This window comes from Canis lupus, chromosome 34 (assembly GCF_048164855.1).
Source record: "Canis lupus baileyi chromosome 34, mCanLup2.hap1, whole genome shotgun sequence".
Classification (NCBI taxonomy): Eukaryota; Metazoa; Chordata; class Mammalia; order Carnivora; family Canidae; genus Canis; species Canis lupus.
The window spans coordinates 15862699-15879434 of record NC_132871.1 but is presented as its reverse complement, the minus strand read 5'-3'; the positions used below and the strand labels follow the sequence as shown (position 1 = coordinate 15879434).

The window sequence follows — 16736 nt, the reverse complement described above, 5'->3', positions numbered from 1 at the left end:
AGAGAGGAAGTCAGTGGAGAGAGATACATGTATTTCTCAAGTTGAGAAGTTGCCCTACTGTGTTCTTTTCTGACACTGAAGGTTGTGTCTTTTCCAACACCAACCAGTTCTTTGATTCTGCAACAGCAACTGGATGTCTACCAATTCAATTTCATTCAATTCTAACACTCACCTCCCAGAGTTAGCACAAACCCCATGGTTAGGGCTCAGTCCCAAAGACTGCCCCCATTTCAGATGCCAGCCACAAAAAGGGTGGCACACCAGGCTACCCACACTTCTGCCAGTCCACAAATTCCAGAGTTTCCACAACCACCCGTGGGTCTGACCATTTACTAGAATGACTCACAGAACTCAGGAAAACACTTTTTTAAACACTTAAATTTGCTGGCATAGTATAAAGGATATAACTCAGGAACAGCCAAATGGAAGAGATTACACAGGGCAAGATATAGGGGAGAGAGGTTGTGCCAAGCTTCCATACCTTCTCTGGGCATGTCCCCTCCCAGCATCTCAAAGTGTTCATACCAGAAGCTCTCTAAATCTTGTTGTTTAAGAATTTTTATGACTTAGTCAATCTCTAGCCCCTCTGTCTTCCCAAGCAGCTGGGATGATGGAGCTGAAAGTTTCCACTCTCATCATGTATTTGGTCTTTCTGGTGACCAGCATCCATTGGAAAATTATCCTGGGTCCTACCTTGAACCATCTGGTTAGCATAGGTTTGGTTGAAAGGGACTTTTTTTTGTAAATTACAAAAGATGGTCCTATTGCCCCTATGATTCAGGAAGTTCCAAGAGTCTTAGGACCTCTGTGGCAGGAACCAGAGACAAAGACCAAATACACGGTTTTTTATTCTGCCACACCCACTAATCCTCCTGATACCTAAAGAGCTGCTAGGGAGGAATGATAAAAAGTTCAGTGTTACAAAAAAAAAAAAAGAAAATTGTCCAAGGATATGGGCTGGTCACAAAAAAGAAAATATGAATAATTTTTTTATGAATAATTTTAAACATATGAAAAGATCTCAACCTCACTGATAATAAAAGAAATGCAAATTAAAACTACTGAGAGACCATTGTTTTAGGTTTCAGATTGGCAAAAATCCAACATACCCTATTTGTGAGACTGTAGGAGAATAGGCACTTTTACCAATTGGTCCAGTCCTTAAGAAAGCAATTTGGTACTATATCTAATTTACAAATGTCTTTATCTTCTAGTTCAACAACCCATTTCTAGGAATTTATTCTACAGGAAAACCTACATGTAAATATAATGCCCTATATATAGGGTTATTCATTGCAGTATTCCTTGTAATAACATAAGGAGTATCTGTCAACATGAGACTGGTTAAATAGACTGTGGTGCATCTGTACAGTGAAACAAGCAGCTGTGGAAAAGTGGAAGAAGCTCTCAGTGTATGCAAATGGAAAGATTCCTATGATACCTCGTCCAGTGAAAAATTAAGGAGTAGAGTAGTGGATATATTGTGAAAGCCATCGCTGAGCATACAGGTTGTTTACTGTGCTATGAATGCTCCACTCTCACTCCCATTTTCTATACCAGTGCATTGTCATCAGTGGAGAAAGTGGCTCTGGGAAGACAGAGAGTGCCCACCTGATTGTTCAGCATTTGACTTTCTTGGGAAAGGTATGGACTCCCTGCTTTGTGTGTCATGGTTCAAATCCTTGCAGCATCACTGCATATTTTATAAATGGTGGAAATGCTGGTTTTCATTAGTGGTAACATAAAAACCTCCCATCTTTATTATGTTTACTTCCCGATAGCTAGGCATCTTAAGATGTCAGCATGCCATCCTTCTTTCACATAGTGAGGAAAATAATGCCAGCATGAATTTACTAGATTATCAGAAATTAATTTTTCATGTTTTGAATGTAATAGAAACATTTAGCCATTAAGTAATAAAAGTGGTTAACCACTAGGAACAAGATCAAGGACAGCCACTAAGGCACTTAAAGGATTGGAAAATAGAAATCTTTGAGCAAACATTGAAGGAAAAATGGAAATTTTTAGCTTGGTGAAATGGACATTGAAGGACTGACCTGAAAAGTGGTCTAGCAGTTACTTATACTCAGAACTAGTGTATTATGAGACTAGGATAGCATTTAAGGAGTACTTTTTAGAAATAAAGTTTATTGAATATTATAATGGATGCCTGAGAAAAGTTATGGGATCTATTTAAAACTCTTTCTAAACTGTTTGGGCATTTTATCTGTCAAGGATTATAAGTGAAGTGTGGCTGGATATAAAAATTGATTACCTGGGACACCTGGGTGGCTCAGTGGTTGAGCGTGTCTGCCTTTGGCTCAGGTCATGATCCCATGGTCCTTGCATCAAGTCTTGCATCAGGCTCCCTACAGGAAGTCTGCTTCTCCCTCTGCCTGTTTCTTTGCCCATCTCTCTCTCTCTCTCTCATGAATAAATAAAGCAATTTTTAAAAAAAAATTGATAACCTAATCTGGCCTCATCTGATGCCTGTGCCCCTGGGGAGTTGCTCATCTGAGAAGACAGTGCTGGTGGTTGGTGCTAATTTCCCCAAGTTCTTCCCGAAAGGATAATGTGAATTCTGGGGGTAGGGAGGGGTCCCTGGCAATTTTGCTAAGGTAATATTTCTGGAAGCTCCTTTTGACTGTTGTCTGTTTGGCACAGGCCAATAATCAGACCTTGAGAGAGAAAATTCTGCAAGTCAACTCTCTGGTGGAAGCCTTTGGAAATGCATGCACTGCCATCAATGACAATTCGAGCCGTTTTGGAAAATATCTGGAAATGATGTTTACACCAACCGGAGCTGTGATGGGGGCAAGAATATCTGAATATCTCCTTGAAAAATCCAGAGTTATAAAACAGGCAGTGTAGGTGCATTATTTTATGACTCTGTTTTTGCTTTGCAAGGTAGACCAAGAGGCTTTGGTAATCTTTTTCTTTTTCTTTTTCTTTTTTTTTTTGGAGGCTTTGGTAATCTTAATGGCTCCATTTCACCCTTGTTCTTAGCATCCCTGGCCCCATCCCCACCCCCAAGCTGCCCAAGAAAAAGGAATTATTTAATTGAAGGATAAGTGGTAATTTTTTACCTAAAAGATGTTTGCAGGCCACATACAAAGGGTTGGGGTGGGAGTACTCTGGGATTAGCACACTCATTTCTTTTGAGTTGGCTGTACTAGGTAGAATTTAACAACATTGTGAATACTTTTAAAAATCATTAGGTACTGGGGCACCTGGATGATGCAGTTGGTTGAGCGTCCAGCTCAGGTCATGATCTCAGGGTTTTGAAATGGAGATCCGAGTCCAGCTCTGTGCTTGGTGTAGAGTCTGCTTGGGACTCCCTCTATCTCTCTTTCCTCTCCCTCTCCCCCGCCCATAAGTAAATAAGTCTTTTAAAAAATTCATTAGATACCTTAAAATTGAATTTGTTTATTAAAAAAAACACTGATAATATTCCACATACTTATTTTTCCCCCTAGATTGAAAAAAGAAAAAAATGATTTTAAGTAGAGCAGTCTAGCATAGTAATCAATAGTATGGAGACCTCTGGATTCAAATGCTGGTTCTCACATTTGCTCTCCTTTGTTATGTCACTTAACCTCTCTGTGCCTTATCTGTGAAATGGAGATGCTAGTAGTGCCTACCTCATGGGTTTGCTGTGAAGATTAATGAGTTCATTTATATAAAATTACTTTAAGGGGATCCCTGGGTGGCTCAGTGGTTTAGCCCCTGCCTTTGGCCCAGGGCGTGATCCTGGAGACCTGGGATCAAGTCCCACATCGGGCTCCTGCATGGAGCCTGCTTCTCCCTCTGCCTATGTCTCTGCCTCTCTCTCTCTCTCTCTCTCTCTCTCTCTCTCTCTCTCTCTGTGTGTGTGTGTATGTGTCTATCATGAATAAATAAATAAAATCTTAAAAAAATAAAATAAAATTACTTTAAAAAGTGCCTTGTATGGTATGTGTTATTAGGGGGCTAGCCATGCTTTTTATATTTATTGCAGGACACCAGACTTTCTCAGGAGCTTGGTCCACCATGTATTATTCAGTAATTATCCCCTGAATCCTTATGGTATGCTAGTGTTGTACTCCCTGCTTGAATTGCGAGAGTAAGCAAAATAGACAAGGTCACAGTACTCATGGAGCTCAGAGTAAATGGGGGATGGAGATGACGGAGGGAGGATCACAAACATTAAATAAATAAACTTAAATGTAGAACCATTAGGATAAATCCCAGGAAACAATATAAGGTGCTATGAAGGTAAAATAGAAGGAAGGGCACACAGCCTTGTCCAGGAGGAGAAGGGCTTCCTGTGTATGAGATAGTTAATCTGAGACACAAAGATCACTAAGAGTTAGCCAGCAAGGTGGTGCTCCTTCCAACCAGGGAGATAGGCAATGATGAGCCTGAGAGCAGATCATGCAGGCTGGGATTTTGAACCATATTCTAAAGGCAGGGCATGCTAACCCGTGGCTCAGCAGTTTAGTGCTGTCTTCAGCCCAGGGCGTGATCCCTGCATGGAGCCCGCTTCTCCCTCTGCCTGTGTCTCTGCCTCTCTCTCTCTGTGTCTCTTCATGAATGAATAAATAAAAAAATCTTAAAAAAAATAAAAGTAGTAGGAAGCCATTTACTGTTTTCAAGCAGAGGAGTCACAAAACCCAAGTTGCATTTCAGATGATTGCTCTGGCTTCAGTGGGGAAAATGGATTGGAGGGGATGCAATAGGGATCGTGTTGGGACCATTAGGAGACTGTCTGTTGCCAGATCTCTGTGAGATAGAATGTTGGTCTGGACTAAGTTATCAGCAGTAAAGAGAGAAGTGGAGAGAAGTTGATGAATCTAAAAGCTACTGTGTAAAGAGAATCCACAGCACTTTGTTCTGGGGTAGGAACTCAAGCATCCTCCTCTGTCATACATTTGCAGTGTCCTCACAAAGTAGGGGCTGGCATGCAAATTCAACAAATGAAAAAAAAAAAAAAGACAGTTACTTTAGCTTCCCTGTGGCTTCTTAGTTAATTTTTATGAGGTCCCTTGCTTCTTTCTCCCCAAATTAGGGTGGTTTTAAAGTTTACAGAGCTACCTCTGACAGAATGGAAAATACAGTTTTCTGTGTTCAAATGTAAACTGTTCTTTTATAAAGAAAATGTGAAGAGGGTTCCAATCAGAGCTATGTCACTTATTGTATATGTCACTTAATATAATATCCTCATACCTTATGTTCCTTATATGCAAAAAAGGGCATAATAAAGTCACCCGTACAGGGTGGTTATGAGAATCAAATGAGATAAATGATTTATATCAAATATAGAATCTGAAACATAATAGGTATCTAATATACCATACATTATTATTATTAAATTTATTCAATATGATAGCAGTAATGAGGTAAAATAAACTGGAAATATTGAATGAGGGGAGAAAATAGGGACTTGTGCAGGTCCTGTTCACCTAACCCTTTCAGTCTGCTCCCTTTTAGGCACATGTAGAATTATCCTTTTAGGTACTCTGAGGTTGTGAATGTGGTCATATGACCAGTTATGGGAAATGAACAATGGCAAGACCCTCTGGCAAAGTGTAAGATGGTGGCTACTGTATCAGCCTGGGCCCATGAGTGACATTGATGAGTTCACCCCCTTCCCTTTGCTGATCCTCAGTGGGACATGTATTCTGAGCAAGAAGTAACCACTAAGTTGAGTTAAGCCACTAAGATCTTTGGGATGTTTGTTATTGCAACAAAACCTAGCCAAACCTGATAGATACAGGGATGAAAACTAAATCTAATTTATGCTAAGGAATGGGTATTGGTAGGCAGTGTTCAAAAGAATTGAGAACTAGGGAAATCTGCAAAAAAAAAACTATAAGAAGGCAAGACCAAGATGGGTCCAGCTGAAGCCTGCACATTTATCAGAGTTAAAAAAAATAAGTGATATTTGTACTAGGCATACTGATTCATAAAGCCCTGAAGGGGCTTTACTGTCTTAAAATTATGCCCTCATCCCTGCATGCTCAGGTTAGATACCTAGGAGGTAGACTCCAGACCTCTTTCCCTCACCACCTTCATTCATTCTCTCAGGATGTTCTTTTACTTGTTCCTCCAAATATATCTTTAAGCTTACTCTTGTTCTCCATTATCACTATCATTGCTACCTATCCAAGTTACTTGCTTTCTCACCTGGATCTCCTAATTGATCTTTCTGCATCTATCCTTCTTAGAGTCTAGTCCTCATCCTGCAGCTAAAATGCACCTGGTTAAATACGGACCTACTCATGTCATGCACTTATAGTTCACCGTGGTTCCAGTTTAAAATGCTGCAAAGAATTCTAATTACTTAATCAACAAAGTCCTCATTATGGCCTGACAAGGCTTGAGGTGGGCTGGCCCTGCCTACCTGCCCAGCCCTTCTCACTAGCATTTTTTGTTGTTGTTCTATGTGAGCCCTTGTGTATATATTGCTCCCTGTCTTTGGAATGCTTTTTCCCTTTCTTTCTGTAGCTCCTCCCAGCCCCCACTCATGTTTCAGTGTTTGGCTTAAGTGTTATTTCCTTAGAGAGTCCTTCTGACTTGACATAAATAGCCCTCATCTCCCAACATTATTCTTCATCTCAGCCTTGTGTTTGTTTCAAAGCCCACATCACAAGTTTCTTTGTTTCTTCTCAGTCTGTCACTAGAAGAAAAACTCCATAGGGCATGAATCCTCTTAGACCTGTATCCCTGTATCATCTGGTGCAGTGCCCACCATGACTGGCACTTGGTAAATTTATTAGTTAAGGGAACAAATGAGTGAGAAATGGCAAGGAGAGGCATCTAGGATACAGGGCAGGAATAAAAATATACTAGAAGAGCGTTGACAGGATAAATGGCCAAAGGAAAACCAAGATACCCAGGAGAAACTGAAGAAAAGAGTGGGGCCCATGTCGCAGAAGGGAACAAAGAATAAGTAGAAAGATTTCATTCCACAGAGCTGAATCCGCCAGGGTGAGGATTTGCCAAATCCCGGGGTAACAACAGAAGAGACTATCCTCCTCTGAGGAAGGAAAGGGATCCAGAACAGGGCTTTTTAAACTGTCTATGCTGTAGGACCAGTTAAAAAAATTCGCAATCCGTTGTAAACTAATACCTTATAAAACATAATGAATTGTCAAAAAATTATTATATTCTTGGATATTATGGCAATGTCATTTGCTATAAAATGTCTAGACATGTACTTTGAGTTCCTTATCTCATCATAGGCTAACAACAGGCCATAGACCACATTTAGAGGAGCACATATCTGAAAGGACCATGGCCACAGTGACCTATAAAAGGGTGGACAGCAGGATACTAGGGGATGGTGGATATTGCTTTAAAAGAATACAGATTTGGAAGAGTGGAAACCTCAGCTCTGGGACCAGTTCTGCTTCCTAACTCTTCCTGTCTGGGGCTCTAAAAGTAGGGAGATTGCCCGATATCTCTCTAAGCCAGATATCACTGTCTCTTAAGTCACACAGACTCCAAACAGAAAGCATGTGGCACAGACACATAGTCACTTGGACTATACTAGAAAGATCTGTAAACATGTGTAACCTGAGCTGTTATGTATGAATGTTCCATTCTCTAAAACCTCCTTCTGTGGAAAGTTAAGTGTGTGCAATCATGTGACACTGTGACAATTACTCTACTAATCCTATCACTATTACTATTCTGTAATTGGGATGTGGCATATTTAATTTGCATATTTGAAAATGCAAATTTGCTATAGGATAATATTTTTCACAGGAAGGAAAGGCTATAAATTACTTGAAATGGGGAAAGAATGTTATTAATATCTTCTTTCCCCTTTTTTCAGGGGAGAGAAAAATTTTCACATATTTTACTATATTTATGCTGGTCTTTATCACCAGAGGAAACTTTCTGAGTTTAGACTTCCTGAGGAAAAACCTCCTAGGTAAGTATCAGGGATTTTAGTTGATTGATTGATCTATTTATTTAGTTGTTGACTTTTAATGAATGTGTAACTAGCCATGGAGAAAACTTAGAAATAAATGGAACTTTTTTTCCTAACTGGGCACTGATAGTCTCTTAAGTTGAAGTATCCAGGAAGAGATGGCAGGAACTACATCTCAGCATTTTCATTTTCTGGAATGTTCAGAAACTTAACTGTAGTCATTTTACTCAGCCGTGTGCACCATTATTCCACTTGAGCATTAGATTGAAAGGGAAATGCCCTTGTAAGGAAGGAGCCCAGTGATGCCCTGGTATTTGGAGGGCTATTTGCCAAGTCAGTGCTCATTGTATTTGGTCATACTCCATTTAGGTATATAGCTGATGGAACTGGAAGGGTGATACACAACATAACTTCCAAGGAGTCTTACAGAAGACAATTTGAAGCAATTCAGCATTGCTTCAGGACTATAGGGTTCACTGACAAGGTAAGTGATTGTCAAAAGAAAAAGAAACTCCAGGGTTAATATTCTTGGGTCAGTGTGAGTAAAGATGTGTATGTTACAACTCGGAAGAAGATGCTCTCTTTTCACATGTCATCTGATCATATGTAAGTTCTTGCCTCAAAGCATGCTCAGAGGACGTGGAAGCTAGTTAGGGCACTTGGATGGCTCAGTCAGTTATGTGTCCAACTTTTGGTTTTAGCTCTTTTCAATATCGTAGGGTCATGAGGTCAAGCTCCACATTGGGCTTGCATTTAGTGGGAAGTTTGCTTGAGATTGTCTCTCTCCCTCTGCCCCTTCCTGTACCACACATACTTTCTCAAATAAATAAATATTTTTTAAAAAAGAAAAAGATATGCAGGTCTCAAGAAAAATAAAAGGGGGTGGCGCCAGGGTGGTTCAGTCAGTTAAATGTCTGACTCTTGATTTTGGTTCAGGTCGGGATCTCAGGGTCATGGGATGGAGTCCTACACCAGGCTCTGCGCTGGGTTGGAGCCTGCATAAGATTTTCTCTCCCTCCTCTCCTCCTCGCCCTCCCTCTCTCTAAAAGAGAAAAATACAGGCTTGAGACTTTCACATACATCTCAGCTGAACCAGAATTTGAATTTTAACAAGATGTACAGGTGAATTTTAAAGCAGAAATACTGTTGTAAATGCCATGTGCCTGCAAATTGTTACTATTGTAGTCAGTTCACTACAGCTATGATAACGAAGTGAATTGCGTAGTAGAAATATAGGGATATGTAGGTTACACCCAGCTACAGAAATTATTTATGCAAGTAGCTCCTCGCGTACCAAAACAAATTAATTTAAGCCCCTTCAACTTTCTTGCAGTCACTTCCTTCTCCGTGGTATACAGATGCACATTATTACCTCTAGCTCTAAGTACTGTACTACTCTTATCTCACTAGATACAGGCTGTCTCTATTATATATATGCCAGGAGTGACAGAAGATATTTATAACTCTAGGTTCAAATATGATTCTGTGATACATTTATGTCATAGTTTCTGGGCTTCATGCCATCAATTTGGCAAAATACACAAATTCTTTTGCTTTTTCAACAAAAGGTGGTGAATGATTAGGAGTTAGGTGAGAGTATTAAATCTTAAGGGATTAGATTACAAGGCACTCCAGTTACCCTGGGACAGCCACTCTGGGTAAAGGATTGCTTCTGTAATCTAATGAGTTTGTCCAGCCCTTCCCTCCCCAGCATGGCTGATTTTAGTCATAATAATAATACCTTTCTTTTTCTAGCCAGCTGTTAATTTTCTCAGTTGGAGTTGGCCTCCCACTGACTTTAGACTGACAGACAATGGAAAATCCCAAAGGTCAGATAAAAACAGAACTCTATATCCCTTGGCTCCTTAGAGGAAAGCAATTAAACAGGTTCCAACCTTATTAAAGGTCCTTTATGGTTATTAATTTATGGAGCTGGTTATTATCAAGATGCATCACCAGAAGAGTCCAAGCGTGGTGGAGATGGCAGTAGAGTGATTTAAAGTCACCTGGGTCATGCCAAAGTGTTTTAGGGGCATGCTACCTTAAAAGGGTACAAGAACAATAGAGAAGAATTAGCCATAAGGTTAATAATATATTGTTTTGGGGGCGCTTGGGTGACTCAGTTAAGCATCTGACTCTTTGTTTTGGCTCAGGTCATGATCTCAGGGTCATGGGATCAAGCCCCATGTCAGGCCCTAAGGTCATTGTGGAGTCTGCTTGAGATTCTCTCCCTCTCCCTTCCCTTCTCACTTGTGTACATGCATATTCTCTTTCTCTAAAGCAAATAAAATCTTTAAAACTATAATATTTTGCTTTTGATGAATATAAGGATGGTTATAAAATACCGTAAAGAGATTGATCCTAGTTCTAAAAGAAGGTATATAATGGCCCTGTTCTATAATAGAAAGGTACTGCAAGTAATAAACAGATGCTGTTTTAAGATAACAAAATCAGGGGATGCCTGCGTGACTCAGTGGTTGAGCTTCTGCCTTCAGCTCAGGGTGTAATCCCGGTCTGGAGATCAAGTCCTGCATAGGGCTTCCTGTGAGGAGCCTGCTTCTCCCTCTGCCTATGTCTCTGCCTCTCTCTGTGTGTCTCTCATGAAAAAATAAATAAAATATTTTTTAAAAATAAATTAAAAACAAAACAAATTAAATATGCTAAGTATGTGTCATTGAAATAAGCCATGCCATCTCTAACCCTTGTGGAAAAAAAGTAGGGTAGAAATGGATGACTGCATGAATAAATATGAACAGAAAGAAATGTAATAGGTAGTAAACATAATTAATTTGTGCCTGATCTGGACTGTCAAATGAATAACCAAAATGTAATTATATGTATATGCATCTATGTTCACCATGTCCCGTAAACAGTTCAAATTGGAAATAAACCAACTTATGTCAGCACCTTTGGAAATGGAAGGAAGAGACTAGCTTTTATTCCTCTGACCCTAAATTCTTTGGTTATATCTTTGTATCTCAATAGCCTATTTTTGCTGAATTCATTCAATTCATTTTATAAATTCAGGGTAGTTTGACTAAATTCAGAAAGATTTAGTTGAATGTAGTTGGGGCAGATGCCAAATAACTGATGTATCAGAACTATTAAGTTTATCTGAGGGACATTTCTAGACAGGGCATAAATGAACTGGTCAATTTAATGAAAATTATGGTCACCTTCCTTTCTTATAATGTCATTAGTTTCCTGCAGGAACCTTCATATAGTAATCTTTAGATTGACCCAAACTCTTATAGCAAAATTTTATGAGTAGGGAACCTTAGTGTGGAGTCAGGAGCATGAATTTTAATTCTGGGACACCTGCCAAAAGTATCTGAAAGAACACTTGACCCTGACTTTATTCTAAAGAAACCTCCCTGGTAGAAGGAGACTTCCACTAACAATGATGATTCCTTGCAGAGGATTGGGCAGGGATGGGGGTGGGGTGATGTTGTACCTAAAACCCTTTTATGAAGATCCATGCCTTTGGAGTCCTATTTTTTGAGTCAAACCATACCATTTTTGTTTAATATTATGCTTGTCTTACTGGGATAAGAATTACCATAACATATTTATATTTAATACTATGTGAAAACATTTTTGGCAGATTATCTGCATGATGGTCAACATTGGATATTTACTGCATATCCCTTGATGAAGAGGTTAGGGAGAAGGCTTTGAGATTAGGGCAAAATTTTTTCCATTTCTTCAAGTTAGATTATGAATTTGGGAGAATATTGCTGAAGAGAGACTGAAGGGTTATATGTTAAAATGTAAGTTAGGGATTTCCAATACCTTAATGACAGTAGGACTTACATTGACTTCTTTTTACACTATATTGATGCATGATTGATATACCTCCCCTCTCAGGTATTTTTCAACCAATCATTGGCTTTCAGGATACAAATATTGTGAGCCTCTGGAAAGGAACTGAAGAAAGGTGTTGGAATAGAGCCCATAAGGGAGAAGGCTCGTTATTGGGCCTTATGTGGTGCTTGGAGCACAACTGGTTAAAAACAAAAACCAAAACTTAGAGGCTTATAAAAAGTAAACAAGGTAAAGATATACTGAGAGGGCAAGTCAATTCCTAGGAAGGTGCCCGGAAAACCACTACCATGAGATGCTTATGAACCAGGCTAGGAGCAACTTCCTTAAATTAGCTCCAGGCTAACAGAAAACCAAGGACCTTTTCAATTTTCTGCTTATCCTCAACTTTATTGAGAGAATACCTGCATCAGTGAAAGGAGTGTTTTCTGAGAAAAAAAAAGAAGCAAAGACCATATACATCCTGTATGGGATGGAGAAAGCCTCTTTCTTCCCCACTTCTGCTGATGGTGAAAATGAATTGGGAAGCCAGCTGGAGGAGTCGTTAATTTTCTTGATAGTATTTCCTGTCCTGAATGAGCTTATTTTGTTTTTTCATAGAGAAAGTTGGAAACATAATAAATAAAAAGAAAGAGCATCATAGTAGGATTTGGTAGTAAAATCAGGGATGCCAGAAAAGACTGCATAGCTGGAAATCAGGCAAGAGGAAATGAGCAAAATGAGGAAGGTGAAAATCCTCAGACTAGCTATAGGGAGAAAAGAAGAGACTTGATCAAGAAGTTCTGGGGAGGGAGGTGTAACCCCACAGGTGAACACACTACTGATTGTCCTCTACCATGATTGTATGGGTGATGTGTTGACTTGAACAAAAAAGGTAGATGTAGGTTCCTAGCCCAGAAAGGAAAAGCTAATTAATACAAGGATAGGACTAAAAGAGGTGGAATGGCCTAGAAATGTCACATAAAGAGTACCCTACGTCTAATTCCTCCATAATGAGGTCAACATTGGACACCTTTCTCAAGTTCCCTTTCTGAACCAAGGAAGGGTATCCCAGCCTATCATGAACTTCAGTCATTTATGGTGTTTGAACCCCAAAGTTTTCCCTGAAGGTCATGGGTAGTTTTCTTTTTTAAAAGAGGAAATGTCTGAGCATTGTGCTGAAGAGAATATTGCCAGAGAAACAACCAGGGGAGAACTGCCATTTCCTTTGGGGATAATCTCCCTAGTGGTGAAATGCCTGGAAGCTCTATTTTGGGAAGTTTCATGGCTTATACTGATATAATAGGGTGTAAATGTGTGTTTTAATTAGAGGAAATACATTTCTTTTCTAAGAATATTGAGAGTTTAGGTAACTTTTTGAGAGAACTGGGGATAGAAAGAACAGATACAGAGCTCACTGCTGTAGTTTCTGTTTACCCTCTGGGAAGTTGCTTGTTTGTTGCATTTTTGAGCCTCACATTTTATTGATTAAGGTAATGAAGTGCTGTCATGTTAAATCCACACCAGCCCCAGAAAACCCATTTGGTAGATGTTCTCCTTAGCCAGTCTTAAGTTGTATGATTAAAACAGTAATTTTTGACATCAAAAACATGACCTCTTGCCTTTGATTTAGAAGTTTGAAGAACAGTATTTATAGTAGAAGCCTGGTTTAAAATCCTCATTTGTCTTTGTAGCATTATCAGGTATCCAGCAGATGTCACTATTACAGTCTGTTCAGTTGTCAGCTTTACTGAATAATGTTCACAGGAAGGCTCACTTTGGGAACAATGCTTCACCAATGGTCTAATGACAGTTCCTACTAGTTTGCTGCTATGGATAGTACTAAATCAAGTTTCTCACCTGAGTATTTTTTTGTGGAAGTAGCTTTCTCTATCTATAGGCATAAGATGCAGAAGTTTCCTGGCTATGTATTTGTCTCACCTATAGGAAATGCATAGGTTTAAATAAATATACTTTATTTTTTTTTTTTAGTGTTAATGCTACTTATCTATTTAACTTTCAATATAAAAAAGGACTTAGGTTATCTATTTTTACTCACAGTACTTCTGACATCAAATGCATGGAGTTTTTTTTCTCCTCACACCAACCAATTCTCCTATAATTCAGTTTACTTCTGATACTGTTTACCTAGAATTAACATCAGATCACACAGGTTAGGGGCTCAGTTCCACAAGACTGCCCCCACTTCAGACACAAATTGCAAATCCTAGGGTTCACCTACTAACCAAGCAGTTACAAAGTGGGAGATCTTGGGTCCCAAGACCCCAAATTTGATCATTGGATAAAAAGACTCAAAACTTGGGAAAACAGTTTACTTACTGGTTTATTATAAAGGATACAACCCAGGAACAACCAAATGGAAGAGATGCATAGGGCAAGGTAATGGGGAAGGGTGGGGGGGTACCACCTCTCACAACCCAGAGGTATTCTGAACTTCATCAATTAGAGGTTTTATTTATTTATTTTTAAATATTTATTTATTTATTCATGGGAGACAGAGAGGCAGAGAAATAGGCAAAGGGAGAAGCAGGCTCTTCATGGAAGCCTATTGAAGAACTCAATCCCAGATCCCAGGATCATGACCTGAGCCAAAGGCAACCGCCCAGCCGCTGTGCCACCTAGGCATCCCAATTAGAGATATTAATGGAGGCTCTGTTACATAAGCATAAATGATTAAATTATTGTCAGTTGGTGATTAACTCAATTTCCAGAAGGCTCCCCTCCCTGGAAGGATTCAGCTAAAAATTCCAACCCTTTAATCACATGTGTGGTCTCTCTAGCAACCGGCCATATTCTTTTTTTTTTTTTTTTTTTAAAGATTTTATTTATTTATTCATGAGAGAGAGAGAAAGAGAGAGAGAGGCAGAGGGAGAAGCAGGCTCCCTACAAGAAACCCAATGTGGGACTCGATCCCAGATCCCGGGACCACTCCCTGGGCCAAAGGCAGACGCTCAACCGCTGAGCCACCCAGGCATCCCCCGGCCATATTCTTTAAGAGTTACCTCAGTGGCACAGACTCAGTTATGGTTGAAGGTATTAAGAATAACAGAGGATACTCCTTTAACACCTGTCACTTATAATTCCAGGGGTTGTTTAGCTCTTGTGCTGGAAATTGGTATGAAGACCAAATATGTGTTATTATATCACAATATCACAGATAATTTCTAGTGAGTCTGAATATTTCCTGACCTCATTCATAATTACATATTCCTTTATTGAACTTCAAAATGTTCAGTGAACCATCAGTGAATGCCTTGATAACTATTTCATAAAAGCTATATTCAAAAGTGGTTAAGGAAACCTCTGCTTTCTTATTTTGAAAAAAAGAACATACCTGAATTTAGAAGCTGGTTTTAGTTAGAATAAATGGATAAGTGGCTTAAAGAACAAAGATCAATTGTTCTTATGGAAGCATTTCAGAGTAAGAGGTTCATGTTGCAGTACAACTTTGTTCCATGTAGCATTGGTCTTAGGAATCCTAGTCCTGCATAGCTGAGACTGGGTTGTTGGGAGGTTCAGCTGGCAATAATGGGGGAAAAAGCATGGAGGAGGCATGCTTGCTTCTATAAGGCTGGACTCCGAAGTCACTCATATCATTCTACTTGCTTCTTTGTTGAGAATTTAGTTCCAGTGCCTAACTGCAGGGGAGGTTTGGAAATTTGTTTGTGTGCCCAGGATAGGAGGATGTTGGATTTTGGTGGATAACTACCAGTGCTATTGGTTTGTTGGTTTGATTGGCAATGACCAAAATGGTTCTTGCTGTCCTTTTCAGGAGGTGCACTCAGTGTATAGAATTTTGGCTGGAATTTTGAATATTGGAAACATTGAGTTTGCAGCTATTTCCTCTCAGCATCAAACTGACAAAAGTGAGGTCCCCAATGCTGAAGCTTTGGAAAATGGTAATTGTTTGATGTCTGTGCATTGTGTAATCAAAATGCATGTGTCTTTGACTTTGGTAGTTTCTAAAGATGCTGTAAAATATAGTGCAGCTGTGGCTGGTCCCTCTGCCGGCTCTGGGTGTTTTTACTAACTATGATTTCCCAAAGGATGTCTTGTAGAACATCAGTGTTCTTTTCATGAACTGCAAATAAGTGCTCTGCAGAAAAGAATTCCATGACAGATAGCTTTGGGCCATGGTGTCAACACTGGCTACTTTTGAAAATCATCTATAATTTTTCGAAAAAAAAAAAATACAAGAGGTGGATCCCTGTCTGAATCCACTAAATCAGCATCTGCAAGGGATAGTCAGGCACCTGTTTATTTCTAAAGTTTTATAGCTAATAATGGTGACACAGGAATGAGAATCCTGAGTTCAAAAAAAAAAAGTGATTTAAATAAACACCCGTTGTGTTAAAATGCAGCATCTTTTACTGTTTTTAATAAACTCGTGTGCTTCCTGGCTCTTGAATATAATCCCCAGCTATTTGACCAAAGACTATCTTCTCTCACTTTTTCTCATCAAATGCCTGTGAAGAGCTTTCAGAGTGTTTGGGGGATACTGTGTCTGTCTGGATACTTCTTGGGGTTAGGGACCTGGCTTGTTTACCTTTGCATCTGAAGTGCCTGAATAGAACTTGGCACATCGTAGATGTTGAGTCAATGCTGGCTGAATGAATGAAAGGATGAATGGGTGACTGTATTCTCTGTATCATCCTTACTCTTTATTGCAGCTGCCTCTGTTCTCTGCATCAGCCCCGAAGAACTCCAAGAGGCCCTTATCTCACACTGTGTGGTCACCCGCGGTGAAACCATCATCCGTGCCAATACTGTCGACAGGGCTGCGGATGTCCGAGATGCCATGTCCAAAGCCCTGTATGGGAGGCTCTTCAGTTGGATTGTAAATCGCATCAATACACTCCTGCAGCCAGACAAAAACATATGGCAAGTTCCCTTGGGAAGCAGAGGCCTTGGGAGAGCTGTCAGCGATCATGGTGTCTCTTAGAGTTTGCAAGAGGAAGTGTTTGGTCCTCTCCTGAGTTTCCTTTGGTGAAGCTCT

General features: G+C 39.7%; 1 protein-coding gene across 13 annotated transcripts in view; it reads left to right on the top strand.

Moving 5' to 3' along the window:
• The window catches only part of MYO3B (myosin IIIB), a 425769-nt gene that overhangs the window by 174651 nt on the left and 234382 nt on the right, over positions 1-16736 (top strand). For all 13 annotated transcript variants that reach the window (XR_012023941.1, XR_012023944.1, XR_012023942.1 and 10 more), the window contains 6 exons: positions 1561-1644; positions 2665-2867; positions 7820-7918; positions 8288-8402; positions 15513-15639; positions 16411-16621. Coding sequence is in view for 9 of the 13 variants with exons in the window: in XM_072811357.1 (XP_072667458.1) it covers positions 1561-1644; positions 2665-2867; positions 7820-7918; positions 8288-8402; positions 15513-15639; positions 16411-16621 (839 nt within the window). In the remaining 4 variants the exon portion in view is untranslated. The remainder of the gene's footprint in view (positions 1-1560; positions 1645-2664; positions 2868-7819; positions 7919-8287; positions 8403-15512; positions 15640-16410; positions 16622-16736) is intronic.